This window comes from Lemur catta, chromosome 21 (genome assembly GCF_020740605.2).
Source record: "Lemur catta isolate mLemCat1 chromosome 21, mLemCat1.pri, whole genome shotgun sequence".
Lineage (NCBI taxonomy): Eukaryota > Metazoa > Chordata > Mammalia > Primates > Lemuridae > Lemur > Lemur catta.
In genome coordinates this window covers 30,265,824-30,280,929 of record NC_059148.1, presented here as the reverse complement: position 1 = coordinate 30,280,929, position 15,106 = coordinate 30,265,824, and the positions used below count along the sequence as shown (strand labels likewise).

Here is a 15,106-nt window from a genome sequence, read left to right as displayed (position 1 = left end):
GACCTCTCATAACCTCAGCTGCCCTCGGGCCAAAGGTGTTTGGGGGGTCAGAGAGGCAAGAGAGGCATGGCCATCCCAGCTTTATTTTACGCTATAGCAGGCAAAGAGAAACAGCAATGAGAAATGCAATGGTATTTTTTAACTCCCAGACAGAACTTTGAAAGTCCCTTTAAACGCCAAAGGAAACGCCAGTTTGCTCTTTCAGCTCTGAGAAGTGCAGAGCTTTATTGACAAAGACGTCTCCTCCATAAGCACGAAAAGGAGTGACGGACAATTTCATACTCCCAGTGTCGGTGCTCGAGTTACATAATTACCTCCAGGATCGCAGCTGACATGCCTTCGGAGACAGAGCTGTTCACCACCGCGAAGCAGTTCTTCACGGCCGCGTGCAGGTCTTCCTGGGCCATCTCTCCCATCTGTCGGACCCCTGCGGCCCTGAAACGACAGGGAGCAGGGGGGCAGGTCTACATTCAGGACCCGCATGGGTGGGGAGCTGGGAGGAGGAGAGGTGACAATTTGGGAGAAACACTGGATCGCAAAGCAAGCACTGTTGCCACGGGTGCGGTAAGGAAAACCACGTGGGCTGAAACTTCATCACAGCTCACATCTCTGATCAGGGTGGGAGGGAGCCGGTTAACAAATTCCTGTTTTGAGTGTGCACGACAGAGACACCTGCTCTCAAATACCGGAAGCGTCAGAGAGAAGGCCTTTTGACATTTTCTCTGCATGATCTAGAAAACATTTTTCTAATAGTTCAACCATTTTTTTCAAATAATTTTAAAAAATACTAAAGGCACAATAAGAATAGAAATCATAAACGGAGAGAAACAGAAGTACTCGAACAGAGAGGATAACGCAACACAAGCCCATGTTCCCGGCACCAGAGTTGACAGATATTTTGTCTTCTAGGTTTTGCCTTGATGTGTTTTTTTCATCAAACAGTGTATTATACATCTGCACCTGTCTTTGATATTCTTCCCCACGCTGCTGCAAAATGTCCTTCCCCACCAGCGCTTACCTTTGCACTTTGGCTTTTACTTCCCTCGTAAACACCGGGTCAACCTGAGAAGAGACAAAGACAAACTTCAGCAAGAGCCCGAAATGAATCTGTCTCCAGCGAATCCCACGTACGGGCAACAGGGCCGGACTCGGCCATCCAGAGGCAGGAAATATAAGCAAGTGGGAGACAGTACCCCGAGCCCAGCTGTTAAATAACAAAAACAATAATGGTAATAAAAAGAGAAAGAGGGAGATGAGGTTCCAGAGAAATATGTATTTATGCTCCTGCTTGTCCTGGCTGAGCCCGGGTGCGGTGCGGGGAAGGCGTCGGCCGACCTAAGGGTTTGAAACAGTCGTTTCAGAAATGGGATAATCTGACAAGGACACGACACTGCGTTGAGATTTGCTCACTTAACTGATGCAGATGGATTTTGTCCAAAAACTCTCCGGCAGAATAAGTGGGAACCTTCAGTAAATCTACGACCAAGCGTTTATCCATCCAAGGGAGGGTTGGCCACAAAGAGGAAGTGGTGAGTGATGCTACAGTGTGGATTCAAGACATTGTGCTGCGTGAGTTGAACCTCCAGGGCAGGGACTGTGTCTTGTCCCGTCGCATCCCTGGAGACTGATAGCACTGATAGCATGAGTGTTGAACTCATGCAAAAATTAATGGCAATGTTTTCAAACCGATCTGCTACACCAGGAATTTTTGCTCCTTGAAGACAGGGCCGTGCGTTTAGGCAAACGCATGTGCAGATTGTTAGAGGCAGCGGAGACCGGTGAGGGCCTGGACACAGACTGCCAGCGCCCGGTCCCCCACGCAACACACGAGCCTCGCACACAGCAATGCGCCTCTCTGGGTCTTCCCTTGCTCATCTCTAGTAAAATGGGAACAGGAACAGCACCTGAGGACGGTCGGGAAGATTGAACCACTTAAAATACATTCAGTGCCTGGTTAGAACTAGATACCAGGGCATGGTATCTGCTGTACAAGTAGAAGCAAAAAGTCAAACATCAACACCCTATTGTAGCTGTGTTGTTTTCTCTTTAAAGATATTTCCAGTGAATAGTTAATACTTCCTGGCTACTTACTCTGTGCTGAATCTGTGCTAAGTCCCTCACATGTGCATGAACTCATTTCCCAATCCTGGTATCATCAGCTGCCTTTTAGACATGAGGATGCTGAAGCCCAGAGAGGGTGTGACTGTGCCAAGATCACACAGCTAGAAAGTTACCGGGCCAGCGTTCACATTCAGGCAGTCTGACGCTGTAGCCTGAATTCCTAAACCCATGTTCTACAGCCTCTCTGGTTTCTGTTCAAAGGATTTCCTCAAATAGCTCATAAAAGGCTCATGTGGGTTATGGAACACCTGCCTACCTACTTATTTATTTGCCTACTGTACCCCAGCTGTATCTACCTGTGTCCCCAAATTCTCCCTACCAGGAATGTCACCCTCTGTCCCCAAAACTATTCATCCACCAAGGTGCAGACAGTATCTCTCTGAGACACCGTCCCTCCATCCTGCCCCAAAGTTATATCTTCTCCCCAAACTCTCCCAACACCTCCTACCACACAGGAGCCAAGCTTTCATGCCACTGTCCTCATCCTCGCCTTGTACATCTCCACGTCCCTCCCAAGGCCATGTGCAATGCCCCACTACAGTTCTTTGCTTAATAATATTTGCTAAATGAATAACCATTGACCCTACTGACTGACCCTACCTTTCTATTTCCCATTTCTGATTCCTTTTGTTCAAATTATCCTAAATAATTGAATTATATTATAACCCTAACATCTCATAAAAAAGTGAACAGTCCAATGAAAACCTTCTTTTGGCTCTACATATTAATTTTTGAAGAAATATGAAATATTCTACTTACGATAATTTTTAGTTAGAAATTTCTCTTTTTTAAAAAAATCTCATTAGCATGCCTCTGCTCTCAGGATTAACTAGGTAATTTGTCAAGGGAAAAAAATCGAATTTTTATAAGACCACTAAAATGCCTAACGCTTGAAGTAAAATTTAACTGAAGATATAATAACACCAACTTTGAAGTTGAAACTAAAAACTGCCTTAAGTTTTTCTGGGTTTTACCTTCCACATGAGTTCATTTTCAAATCTCTTAGTGAAGCAGAGTGGAACAAAACCCAAGATAGAGAAAAAAAGAAGGGCGGATATTTTTATTTAATGAAAGCACATGTTATGAAATTTTAAAAGGCCAAGGCATTGCCAGCCACAAAGAAAATTCTTATTTCCTCCTTCCAGGCTTATGTATTTTCTAGCGAAATATATTGTTTCAACTCCCGGGCTTAAGGGAAATAATCTTTGATACGAGGAGTTATCGTGGAAAGTCATTACGCTGCTCCGCTCAAGCCACATGCTCACACCACGCTGCTTATCAAAGAGCACCAGAAGATGCACCCGCACCGGAGCCCCCGTGAGCAGGAACCACACGCTCTGCTGAAACGGTTGAACCGAGAGATCAAAGCAGCTTTAATAGAAACCAAAGCCACACTCGAGCCGTCCCGCAGCTAAGACAGAATCGCAGCATGTCAAAGCAGCAAAGAAACACGGGCAAGAAAAGATCTTTTATGTGACATTCAGAGGATGCGGCCCCAGAGCCAGGCACTGTTCCAGACGCTGCTCAAGTCCTCGCTCACTGACCCCTCACAGCAGACTGCGAGGCAGGTGGTGGTGGCTTCGTCATCCCCATGTTACAGGTGGGGAAACTGAGGCACAGGGTGTTTAAGTCATGTGCACCCAGGTAGCTGGCTCTAGGGTCCACGACAGGCGTGTGTAACCATTCTAAGATGCTGCCATGCAGAGCTAAACTTCTCGTGATTCTGATAGTTAACATGTATCGATGGCTATGTGGTCGGCGGGTGTCACCCAAGTTGCCAGCAGTCAGCAGCTGTAGGTGATGGTGTGGATTTCGTACGGCACTGGGACCTGTCTTTGTAAAAAAAAGTCCCTGCTAAGAATGATCACAAAAATAAACATACGTATGGCTTCCAAAACTCAAAACATACAGGGCATCAATGGTTTTGTTTAAGCACTCTAAGATCATCCACTCTCCTATTTTGTAAATGATTGGTGGAGTGGAAAAATAGCAATTATTAACAAAAAGCAGAGTGACGATATTCAAAAGAAAGCTACCGTCACTACCTTTGGGCGGGGCCCAGACATGGTCCGTGCAAACGTCCACGTGACACACGCCCCTGGCCACGGACTTCCCACTGGCGACACATCCCAGCCTTGTCATTATCGGTTCAGGTCTGTCTTCCGAACTGGAGCATCCATCTGGGTTCTCCTGCCGGGGCTCATGTTCCTTTCGGATCCCTCCTCACCTCGTCCCACGGGACACGATGTAGTGAGAGTGGCATCAGCTGTGTCACAAAGGGTGGGAGGTGACCCTGAGCCCGCACAATCTGATGTCCTCCTCCGCAACTCGGAACCTTGACCAGAACGACGCAGAGACTGAGCAGTGGGTGGGGCTCACCTTTCCCAGGTGCGGTGCCTCGGACAAGGGGCTCCTTGGACCAGAGTCCCCACCTCTGCGATGTCCTGGTTCTTCCCCAAATCCAAGCTGGCTCCGTGAGTCTCCTCGCGACCAGTCGGATTCTTTCAATAAACATACTTTTGTGGATGTTGAGCCGGAGGCCGTTTCCGATGCTCGTGGCTGAGGACATGACTGAGCAGGTGCCGTTTCTTCCCTGGGGTCTCCCACGTGACGGGGCTCCGGGAGAGAGAGGGACAGGGAGGAGTCACCACTGTATACACACGGCAATTATTCCCTCAACACAGACTGGGCTCTCTCATCAGCACACAGGGCCTGCCGGGACGGGGGTCCTAGCGGTCGAAGTAGGAGGGAAGAGAAACATTTTGCCTCTCAAAAGGAGGCAAACATAAGCTGGAGGCAAGGCGGTGTGTTCCAAAAAGAAAGGGTAGAAGAGACGTATTTCCTCCTCCGGGACGTGAAAAACATTCCTGACTCTTTCACATGGAAACAGCAGTGGCAGTGGCAGGGGTCCTGCTAAAAGGCTGTCACTTCAGAAGCCATTAAGAAATTAGTGGCACCTGCCACTGCCCCGCGGGCTGCAGAGCTGAAGGTAACAGATAAGCCCTTTCTACGTCTTTCTCCCACCGCACACGCAAACACTTTGTAACACTGTTTCCCAAACTTCAGCCGTTTGCATACACTGTCACCATTGGTCACATCTGCACCCCACCTGCATGTGCTATTGTTTATTTGATCCTCTGTGTGGAGTTGGTTTATTTTTAAAGGAAATTTTCCTAACTGGAAAGCCGGTATCATGTGGTATAAATAAGATGTGACCATAAAAATAAAGACAGTTAAAAAGAAAACCATATTATTAAATTCTTTTTAGATTTTTTTTTTTTTTTTTTTGTCACCAGCCCACAGCTCTGAGCCTGAGGCCTTCTCTCCTGGTCGGCAAGAATTTTAGCATCCAACAAAAACTTTTTCTCCAGTGTTCTTCAAACAGAAGGATGAAAGGAGAATTTAAAAAATAATAGTAACTTTGCTATTATGGGGCTTCACGTTAATTAGTGCACCAGGAATTATGCTGGTATCACCAAAAGACTAGCACCTAATGTGTGTGTGTGTGTGTGTGTGTGTGTGTGAGAGAGAGAGAGAGAGAGAGAGTGTGTGTGTGTGTGAGTGTGTGTTGTACCAAGCAAACTGCTGGATTTAGGGGTGATTCGTGTTCCACGTGGTATTCTATGTGGCTGCACAGATTCCAGCCCTTGATATACTTAATAACTTATGTGGCCTCTTCCCGGGTAAACGTATTATTTCCAAAAGCCTCTGAGAACACGAAGAAGAGCTTGAGACCCCCCACTGCATGCTCTGAGGATCCCCAGGCAACCACAAAAACTAATTTTAGAAAATACATTAAAAGTCTACAGAAAACAAAGATGAGATAAAAGTTCAGAGCGTAGCAACTTACTTCAGGACCTACGATGACCATGTAAACACTGGGCTCTTCTTGGTGCCACTCTTGGGAAGAATAAAAGGAAAAAAATAACCTTTTAGAACGGTTTTAAGTCACAGTTGCAAGCACCATGAAGTTTAATATAAATGACTCCATAATATATTAATAAATCATTTCATATCATTTGGCTTTCATTAATATTAGTCAATTTATATTTATTTAGAATTTATATATGTGAAATGTTATGCTTTTAAAAAGTAACATATTTTTTTCTACAATGTTACACATTATCCATATTTCTAATTTATTAGATAACTAGGATGAATATGCCACCACAGCTCAATATGGGATTTAGAACACACTGGAGACAATATAGATAAACAACGAACAAGACTCTGAATGCATCAAGCAAGTTGGCATGTGCGAAACATTTCCAGATAAAATTCTTTGGGTCTTACAACTATTCACTATTTTCATGAATAATGACCCCAGAAGCTGTGTCCACAGGACAATAGAAAACTAAACTGAAATCACTACATAGAGCTGCTCATCCCATAAATTATTTTTCTGCTTGTTCTCAACGCGAGACTCCGGAAGCAGCTCTGCTTGTGTGCAAAGGACGAGGACATAAAACGCAAAGTCCTAAAGATGCCGAGACGTGGGCCCAGACGGGATTCCGCAAACACAGGGGGAAGGAAACGCCAGAAAACGTACCTGAAAACGCATCCACCAAATAGAGAGGATCTTTGACTTGTCGAAGTCCACAGATTAGAAGAAACACGTGTAAGGTATCAGCGCTTTGGTTAATCTCTGCAAGGGAAGAGTTCAGGATAGTTTCAGTGAGGAGAGTTCGCTCTATGCCACAGGTGCACCTCGGAAGCGAGGTCTCCGCTTCCTGTGCCGGCTGCTTCTACTCTTGCATTTGTGTTCATGTCCTTGCAGTAAACTCATTCCCTCTGCTGGGTGAACCTGGGCTCAGCCCGGCCCGTGCAATGCAAGCAAATCTCTGCTGCAAGGCGGAAGGATGACAGCAAGAAGTGACTCCATTACTGCAGAAATGGGAGCCAGAGGTCCTAGAAAATATTTGGATCCCATTCTGGATAGGAATTGGATGAAATTGTAAGTCCCAGTGTTAAATGGGGCCCTTCCCCACCCACTCCCCCTGGTGTCAAGGTGACGGTTGGTAAGAATGCTCAGGGTGAGTGGCCGATCACCGACAGTCTGTATGGGATTCACTCTATCATGTTCCTTTGTCACTGTCTGAAGCCCAAAGTGGAAGTGACAAATCACAGTCCCAGGTTTCAGATGCTCCGGAGGCCAGGGGAAGACGAGGAAGGATGCTGAGGACAGCCCATCCCCAGAGTGTGCAGTGTGACAAGGACGGACGACCTCACAAATGAGAACAGACGCCGGATCATAAAGCCCAGAGATGCGGATTAATTCCACGTCTACCCTCGAGCTGTTACCTACCCCTGTCAGCTACCGGAGCCACCAGCAAAGTCTCCCTAAGCCCATATATTCTGCATACATTTACAGCTTCTAATTGCACACATTAAGATTAAACTGCGGCCACGGAGGTCCCCAGAGAAGCTCTTGCTAAGGAGTGCTTAAAATCTCTGGGCTGTTCCCTTAATCACTCTGCAGTGAGACCAATGAAACAATCAACCCCGCCACCGCGGAACCTGATGACAGATCACCCTCCCTTTGGAAATTATGAATCTTCGTTACAACGCAGTGGCGTCCTGTGATAGATCAGAGATGAAATAACCTCACAACAGGCAATTTAAAAGAGGCCCAGTGGTTCTGAATAACGGCACGCGGTTGCCGCGGGATAAAGCGACCGGATCTCGAGGGTTCATCTGTAATGCCAGGAGCAGCCCTGCTGCTGTCGATGGGATTGATGAGCACGCTAGGAAGATTGTTCCTAATAAAATGCTTGGAAATGTTTCTTTTCAAGGGAACCCAACACTGACACACAGCAAACAGCCGGGGCTTTGTTTTGAGTTTCTGGACTGCAGACAGGCTTGGGATGGCCTCCTGGTTGCTGGGGGCTGGGCACCGGTTTTGCATTTTCAGTCCCTTCTGAGATGTTTGCGGCGGGACCTACGACTTCAACCCTCCCCGGATCCCGCGGTTTGGCCCCTGTAATGGTAACCAGCATGTCTATCTCTAGGGAAAAATGTTTCTGGTTAAAACAAGAATTCTTGCGCTTCAAGTTGCATGTGGTGAAATCCTAGCACTCTGGGAGGCCATGTAAACTTCAGAATTTTTTCTTTTTAAAAAAAGGATGAGTGACTTCCATTCTTATTGTCATAATGGATAAACAAGGCAGGTTAGAGTAGTGAGGAAAGTTTGGTTTTGTCTTTTAAAAAACATTGCATGTATATACGTAAAATTGTTGCGAAAGATCACACCAAACATTAATAACAATTCCTTTTTGGTGCTGAGATTTCAAGTGATTTAAATTTTTGTTTCATTTTTCAGATCTAGATGGTCTTGTTATTATAAAATGGTCATTTATTATGTGTGTAAATAGGACAGTCAAATAAAATGAACACCTGAGGTTGTTATTCTTTAAAAGAACAAATGTGGCAGGGAGTGACACTAAAAATGGGGTACGTGTCCCCCAAGAACAGCAGGAGAGAGGGCCGGAGCTTTCTTCCTCCCGCTCTGGCCCTGCTGTTTCCCACAGGGATGAAGCCACTGACAAGGTCACAGAGAGGAGGGACATTAAGTTCATTCTCCCAATCTTGCCTTGTTCCAATTCATGTTACTTCCTGCCCTTGTTCTCCCTAAAACAGCGCATTTCTCTCACCTGACAGCCGCTTTTTCAAAACCACATGAACGTTGCAAGTCACTGATGCTGACAAGATGCGCTTTGGTCAAAATCCCCAGAGAAGATTTCACGTCTTACCTGCACGTTGAAGAAAGGTGTTCCAGTTAAAGGCGGCATTTGGTGTTGTCGTAATTCCTGGGTAAAAGGAACAAGAAAAAGAGAAGATGACTTTGATGAAACTCCTGAAACACAACCAGTTATTTTGTGCTGAAGTTTGAGCAGCAGTGGGACTCGTTTCTTACAAAGCTACTCTAAGTTCTGAGTATTTCCGTAAAGCCCCACTAAGCCCCCCGCACGGGAGGGTCACAGAGAGCCCATGGGTTCCAAACGAGAAAACTGATCTTTCAACCCCTGATCCACGACTGGACCAAACTGCCTCCGGGTGATGCCAACCTTGAGTTCCTTTAAGAAATGCGTGTAAGTAACAGGTTTCTAAAACATCACCAGCTCAAACCTAACGGCCCTGTTGTCAGCCCTCAGCGAATCACGCGACATTGTCTGCTGTCTGCCTGTGTCATTTCCTCAGACACATGGGTTAAGTTTAACTTGCTCTGAACAAACAAACGTTTTCAGATTTAGAAAATTCAGAGGCAACATTTAACAGAAAAATTGGGCAGTTTTGTAAAATGTAAATCAAGCCATCCAGCCACCTCTGACATCTACCTGGATGTCATTCACGCTGAGTATTACAAACAATGGCTTCTTAACAGGTTCCGTCTCTGACCAGCCCCTGGGCTCAGACTGTCCACGCACCACGGGGAATCCTTAATGACCTGCTGAGCAGGTTGGTTCCTCCGGTTTATCCCGCTGGAAACCGAGGGTCAAACTGGCAGGCTGCAGGCTGCATTCAAACCTACACGCTGCTTCAAAGCCCAGGTTTTTCCTGCTGTATCAGTTAAAAATGTCATTGAAACCACCAGAGCAATGATACTATGCCCCTAAGACGGTGTGCCCCAGCTGAGGTGGGTCCCCTGGGCCATGTACATTCTTGGTGCTCGGGGCCATGGAAAAGTCCCCATGAGACTTGGCCCCCTGGCCTTGGCCTCTGAGCCTACCTAACCCGAGCTTGGAACCGGTTGTATTAATAGAACCGGTTGTATTAATACGTTCTTCCTGGGATGTGCTCTCCATGAATTTGATCGGGTAGCACGATGGCTCACAAAGTGTGTTTCGACCTCAGAGTGTTTTACGATGGGCGTCAGATGCCCCTGCAGGGGCAGGACTGGGGGAGGGGAGGAGGTCAGTGGGGGGAGAGATATTCCGGGTCACCCCAGCCCGAGTCAACTTAAATAGAGCAGCTCGGCATTTGGCTTTGTGTCTATACCACCACCGATGGAGTACACTGCTCTTTCCACCGGTAGAAAACGTTACGTGATCTGCGTTTTAAATTATTTATTTGTAATTTCTCCTATTTATAGTTTACACTAATGTTAGATATTAATAAAAATGTATCCATTCTACTGATTATTTTTAAGTCAATCTCGGAAATCACATTATCTCCTCCATAAACATCTCAGCATGAGTTTCTAAAAGATAGAACTCATTCTTTAAAAATATGTATATGTATTCTTTCTCTATCCCTTTACTAAAATAAAACAATAAATAAATAAAAATAGATATGTTTAAAAATCCTTACCTTGACTCTGGACATAGATCTTACCCTTAGCATGTGGCTGGGAAAGAGGGGAGAAAGGAAAAAAAAAAAAAGTAAATTTGATCGTCCACGACGACTGCTTTATAGAAATAAAATGAAGGTCATTAAAAAATCCTCTTGGAAAACATCACTAGGCATTACCTACATAGCTGCTCACCGACTCATTACTCTTTAAGAGCACAGCGTTACCTCTGCTCTTAATGGGTTTTGCCGTTAAAAATACAGCATCTATAAGTTAAAAAGCACAAAGAAAAAAAAAAGTCTCTTAAATTAGGCTTAATGCGATTTTACGATTTCCTGGCCACCGTGTTAGCAGAGATGCTACTGCAGCTCAGCGGGAAAGCATGCCAGCGACATGGTCCACATCCTGCCCCTAAGCAGAAGGTGGGAAGCATGGTTTGGGGACACACGTTCTATTCCCTCTGCCCCCGGGGAAAAAAGAAAAAAGGAAGAAGAGTTGGAAGAGGAGCCGCCCACATGATGGCGCAAGGAGCCAACTCTTCCTGACCTGGGGACCTGGCAAGGACCTCCCCAGACGCCTCCCCGACATCAAGGAGCAAGGTGGCGTGTGCATGGCTGCATTGGATATTCCCGCCGAGATATCAACTTCCCATCCCTTGTGGTGCTGTCTGGTGGAACCTCCCAAAACTACCAGAGAGAAAAAAGAGTCCATTTCTCCAGTTCCTTTGGAAACTGTGGCAAAATATTTTTCAACATCCAGTTTTCACACAAAGGCGGAAGTGGGAGGAGAGTGAGGAATCTCTTTTAAGTGGCTGAGGGGTCAAGTAGATGCTAATGGCTGTTTCTCTTGCATGATCAAAATTTTGGTGAAAGAGTCCCCCCAAAAAAATGTGCGTCTTGTCGTGTGACTTAAGCAGTCCAGGTCAGTGCACGGTGTGGCTGAGCTGGCTGGGTAGCTGGAGTCCCAGACAGCACACCTGTGTGTGCAGGTGTAGACGGGACACAGCCAGGGCCTGGGAGCCCCGTGGAGCCCAGGGCACTGCATGGGGCGTGCTGATCCGCTTTGGACTTTGTCCCCAAGCCAGTTTTATATTTGGGGAAACAAGCCAAAGGTGATACAGCCCTGCCAGGGCAGAGAAGGTCGGTGAGAAGATGGAGATGGGGTCTGCCCCCGCGGCCCGCCGACAGGGAGGTTTGGGAAGAGGAGGTGTCCAGGCAGGAGGTGGGACACACACTCGAGCCCCTGGTGTGGCTTCGGTTCTGGTTCTGTCCTCAGCATCACATTTGGTATTTAGCCATTGGAAGCACCTGCAACCTCCCAAAGGCAAACAGCAGTGCCCCTTCCAAACGCCCTTACAGCAGTAAGCATTTTAAAAAAGAAAGAGTGAATTTCAAAAATCTCTGCTAGTTAAAAAAGATAACTTGAATGGGGAAAAAAATAGCTAACAGCAATCATTAGAAATTATTGATAGAAACTGAAGTTCAGAGCCCTAAAACATCCCTTTTGTTTAATTGTAATTTCACTGGGAACCTGGAAAAAATGTTATTGGAATGCAGTGGACGCCAGGAGAGCTTCGTTCTTAACCAACTCTGTGCCTAAAACACCAGCCTGGGAAACATCTTTAAGGTGGATGTTAAAGTACTGTTTATCTGTATTAACTTTACAATAAAATATTCAACATAATTCTAGATGGATATAAGGTGAGGAAAAATAGAGTTTATATTCTCACCACTACTTCATTGGAAATACGCTCTGCAATTAGAAATATATAAACTCATAATGTTGCTTTCAAAAAAATTCCTTGGCTTGGCGCAGTGGCTCACACGGGTAATCCCAGCACTCTGGGAGGCTGAGGCAGAAGGATTGCTTGAGCTCAGGAGTTCAAGACCAGCCTGAGTAAGCCTGAGATCCCTCTGTACTAAAAATACAGGTATGGTGGTGCATGCCTGTAGTCCCAGCTACTCGGGAGGCTGAGGCAGGAGGATCCCTTGAGCCCAGGAGTGTGAGGTTGCTGTGAGCAAGGCTGACGCCACAGCACTCTAGCCTGGGCAACAGAGCCAGACTCTGTCTCAAAAACAAAAAAATAAAAATAATTTTTTTTTAATTCCTTTATCCACACTCTCCGAAATTAATCAGATTAGCATCTCAATCCTGGCAGCACAAGGAATTGACTGTGTGGGGGGACTTCGGGATCTATCTGCTGGTCTTCCTGCATCTCTGAGCATTATTTCTCTAAAATCTATTGAAAACCTGAAAAGAAAATAAGTACCAAGTCCCATACAGACTTTGAAAACATATCATAAATGGTATTTGGAGATCGTATCCGGGCAGATCGAGCAAAGCCAGTTACAGGATGAAGCAGCCTGGGCCCGGCGGGCTGTTTTCAGTGATTGTAATGGAAGGAAGCTTGCAAAAGCCAATGGCTCGTATTGATTTTGAAAAGACATTTTCTATATTGAAATGTTACAAATACAAATTAGTTTTCTTTGCTCAATATTTATTTCTTATTCATTTGCTTTGAAATAACACAGGGGTCGAAGTTCTTGTGCAGTGCCTGCCCCGTGAGATGAGCTCACTGAGGCATGAATGACCACGGCCGAGGTGGGAGGGCGGACGGGATGGGGAGATTGGCTGTTTGTCATGTCTGTGAGGAACCACCTCCTGCTCAGCCCATTCCTGGCTATAAAAAGCCCATGTTCCATTGGATAGAAACCTCTGAATAGAAGTGGCTTTACAGCAGACCCAAGTGCTAGTTGGTACCTTTTTAATATAATGCAATAATAGACAACAACAACAAAATGACCTCCCATTCTTTGATTAATGTAACGCCGAGGTTAAACTTCTGAAATTAAACTTTCTGCAAATGGAAACCACAACAGATACTACTTTTGAAACGCATGCACAACTCTAGACTCTATAGGTGGCAGAGACAGGAATGATTCCCATTTTGCAATTACAACACCACCTCTGTTCATGGCTTTGTTAAAAGTACTGGTAAAAATATTCATAATTACAAATGGCTTAAATGACATCATGACCCATACGCATAAAGTTCACAAAATATACCTAAGCCACAAAACACAGAGAAATGAGGCAAGTTTCAGGAGACATGGTGTCTTTTCCCTCCCTCTACTCTTTCCCCTTAGAAATCTGTTTTCAAGCAAAAAAGAAAATAATAATGTTCAAAAAAACGGGGTGGTGGTGACGTGGACTTGCCACTGAACTCCTACAATGGAACCAAGGAAAAAGTTTTCAGGACAGAAAATATGTGTGGGTGAGATGAGGAAGACATTTAAAAATTAGATGGGGATATTATTCCATCAGACCCAGCATGGAGCAGGAGGCAGAGATGAAACTAAAACCACCCATGATCCGGGGCAAAACCCAGGGAGGTGAGCCCAGCACCCAGCTCAAGCATCGGGAATGTCAACAGGAACATCCCAGAGGAGATTTTTGTTTCTTAAAACCATTAAAGCCACGGAGTAAACAACTCAGAATTACTGCTGATTTTATCCAGAACATTCCCCTCCCATACTCTGCCTGGGCAATGGAATGGACTAGAAGCAGCACCTGTGGTCATGCTACACGTTTGAGCCCTGGGTCGTGTAAAAGGTAAACTCAGGATCTACACCTGCGATGGATGAGTTTTCTCCATCCTTTCAAATTACTTTAAAACTTCTCGATTTCCAGGAATCTCACATGGTAAAAAAAAAATACGTAAAGGATATTTGCAATTCCATGAAGAAATCCCCAAGGAAAACCCATCTTAATAGAAGTTATTAAAAATGATTAACTTGCTAGAATATGACCAATCCCTGGAGTTTCTCTTGCAAAGCTCAACGGGGTCTTTACATAGCTCCCCACTGAGAACTCCCCACCAGCTCAATGCACCTGCCCCTCAGTCACAGTGAACACAGAAGTCAGTAAGTGAATTGCCTGGTAGATCTACAAAACCCCGACTCCCTAACGCTCTTCAAAGAAACAGTCCCACCTAGGAGACCACCTCTGCCATCTAAGAGATTGTCCCTCTCCGTAGACACCAGGCTGCTGCAACACGCACAGTGCAGCCTCTAAATCCCCTCATCTGAGAACATAAACAGAAAACAGACGAAACATTAAGAGATGTGGCTACTGGGCTATTTTGTTATTCGATAACAACATCAAAAAAACAAACAAAACAACCTCAGTGAAATTTTCAGACTATCCACACGCCAAAACCATCAATATATGGGAAACGTAATACACTGACGTGTCCACAGCAGGCATCGTCCGCGGAACACCTGATCCTGCCTTGCAGTTCTCCAACCCTGCGGTTTCACCAGCACACCCAAAGCAACACCACGAGATCAACACGTACCCACTGCACGTGTGCCACCTCCTTCATCGACTCTGTGAAAGCGACAGCAAACCTGGTAAATGAACAGAAACAACGGAGACAATTAGGCCAGGATGCAATTAACGTCACCATGAAACTGCTCTTCGGAGCAAATGAAGAGAGACAAGGTAAGACACCAAATTTAAAGAGCAATCAATCTTTATTACTTGTGGTTGTCGGCCGTTAGATTTAATCTTTACTCACAGCAAGAAAAAAAGTTGTGTGTGTAGGAAGTAAAATAAACGAAGCTCAAAACTTCCTACTTTTCTTGTTCCTTCCACGCGAGGTTAGAGAAGCAGGGATAAAGTCCAAAAGCTGGAAAT

General features: G+C 45.5%; 1 protein-coding gene across 1 annotated transcript in view; it reads right to left on the bottom strand.

Moving 5' to 3' along the window:
- Positions 1-15,106, bottom strand: part of GLT1D1 (glycosyltransferase 1 domain containing 1) — a 41,655-nt gene that overhangs the window by 11,858 nt on the left and 14,691 nt on the right. Inside the window, exons 4-10 of the mRNA XM_045535031.1 lie at positions 14,766-14,817; positions 10,429-10,465; positions 8,871-8,927; positions 6,671-6,766; positions 5,972-6,021; positions 1,019-1,062; positions 315-435 (exon numbers count right to left, since the gene is read on the bottom strand). Coding sequence (XP_045390987.1) covers positions 315-435; positions 1,019-1,062; positions 5,972-6,021; positions 6,671-6,766; positions 8,871-8,927; positions 10,429-10,465; positions 14,766-14,817 — 457 coding nt within the window. The remainder of the gene's footprint in view (positions 1-314; positions 436-1,018; positions 1,063-5,971; positions 6,022-6,670; positions 6,767-8,870; positions 8,928-10,428; positions 10,466-14,765; positions 14,818-15,106) is intronic.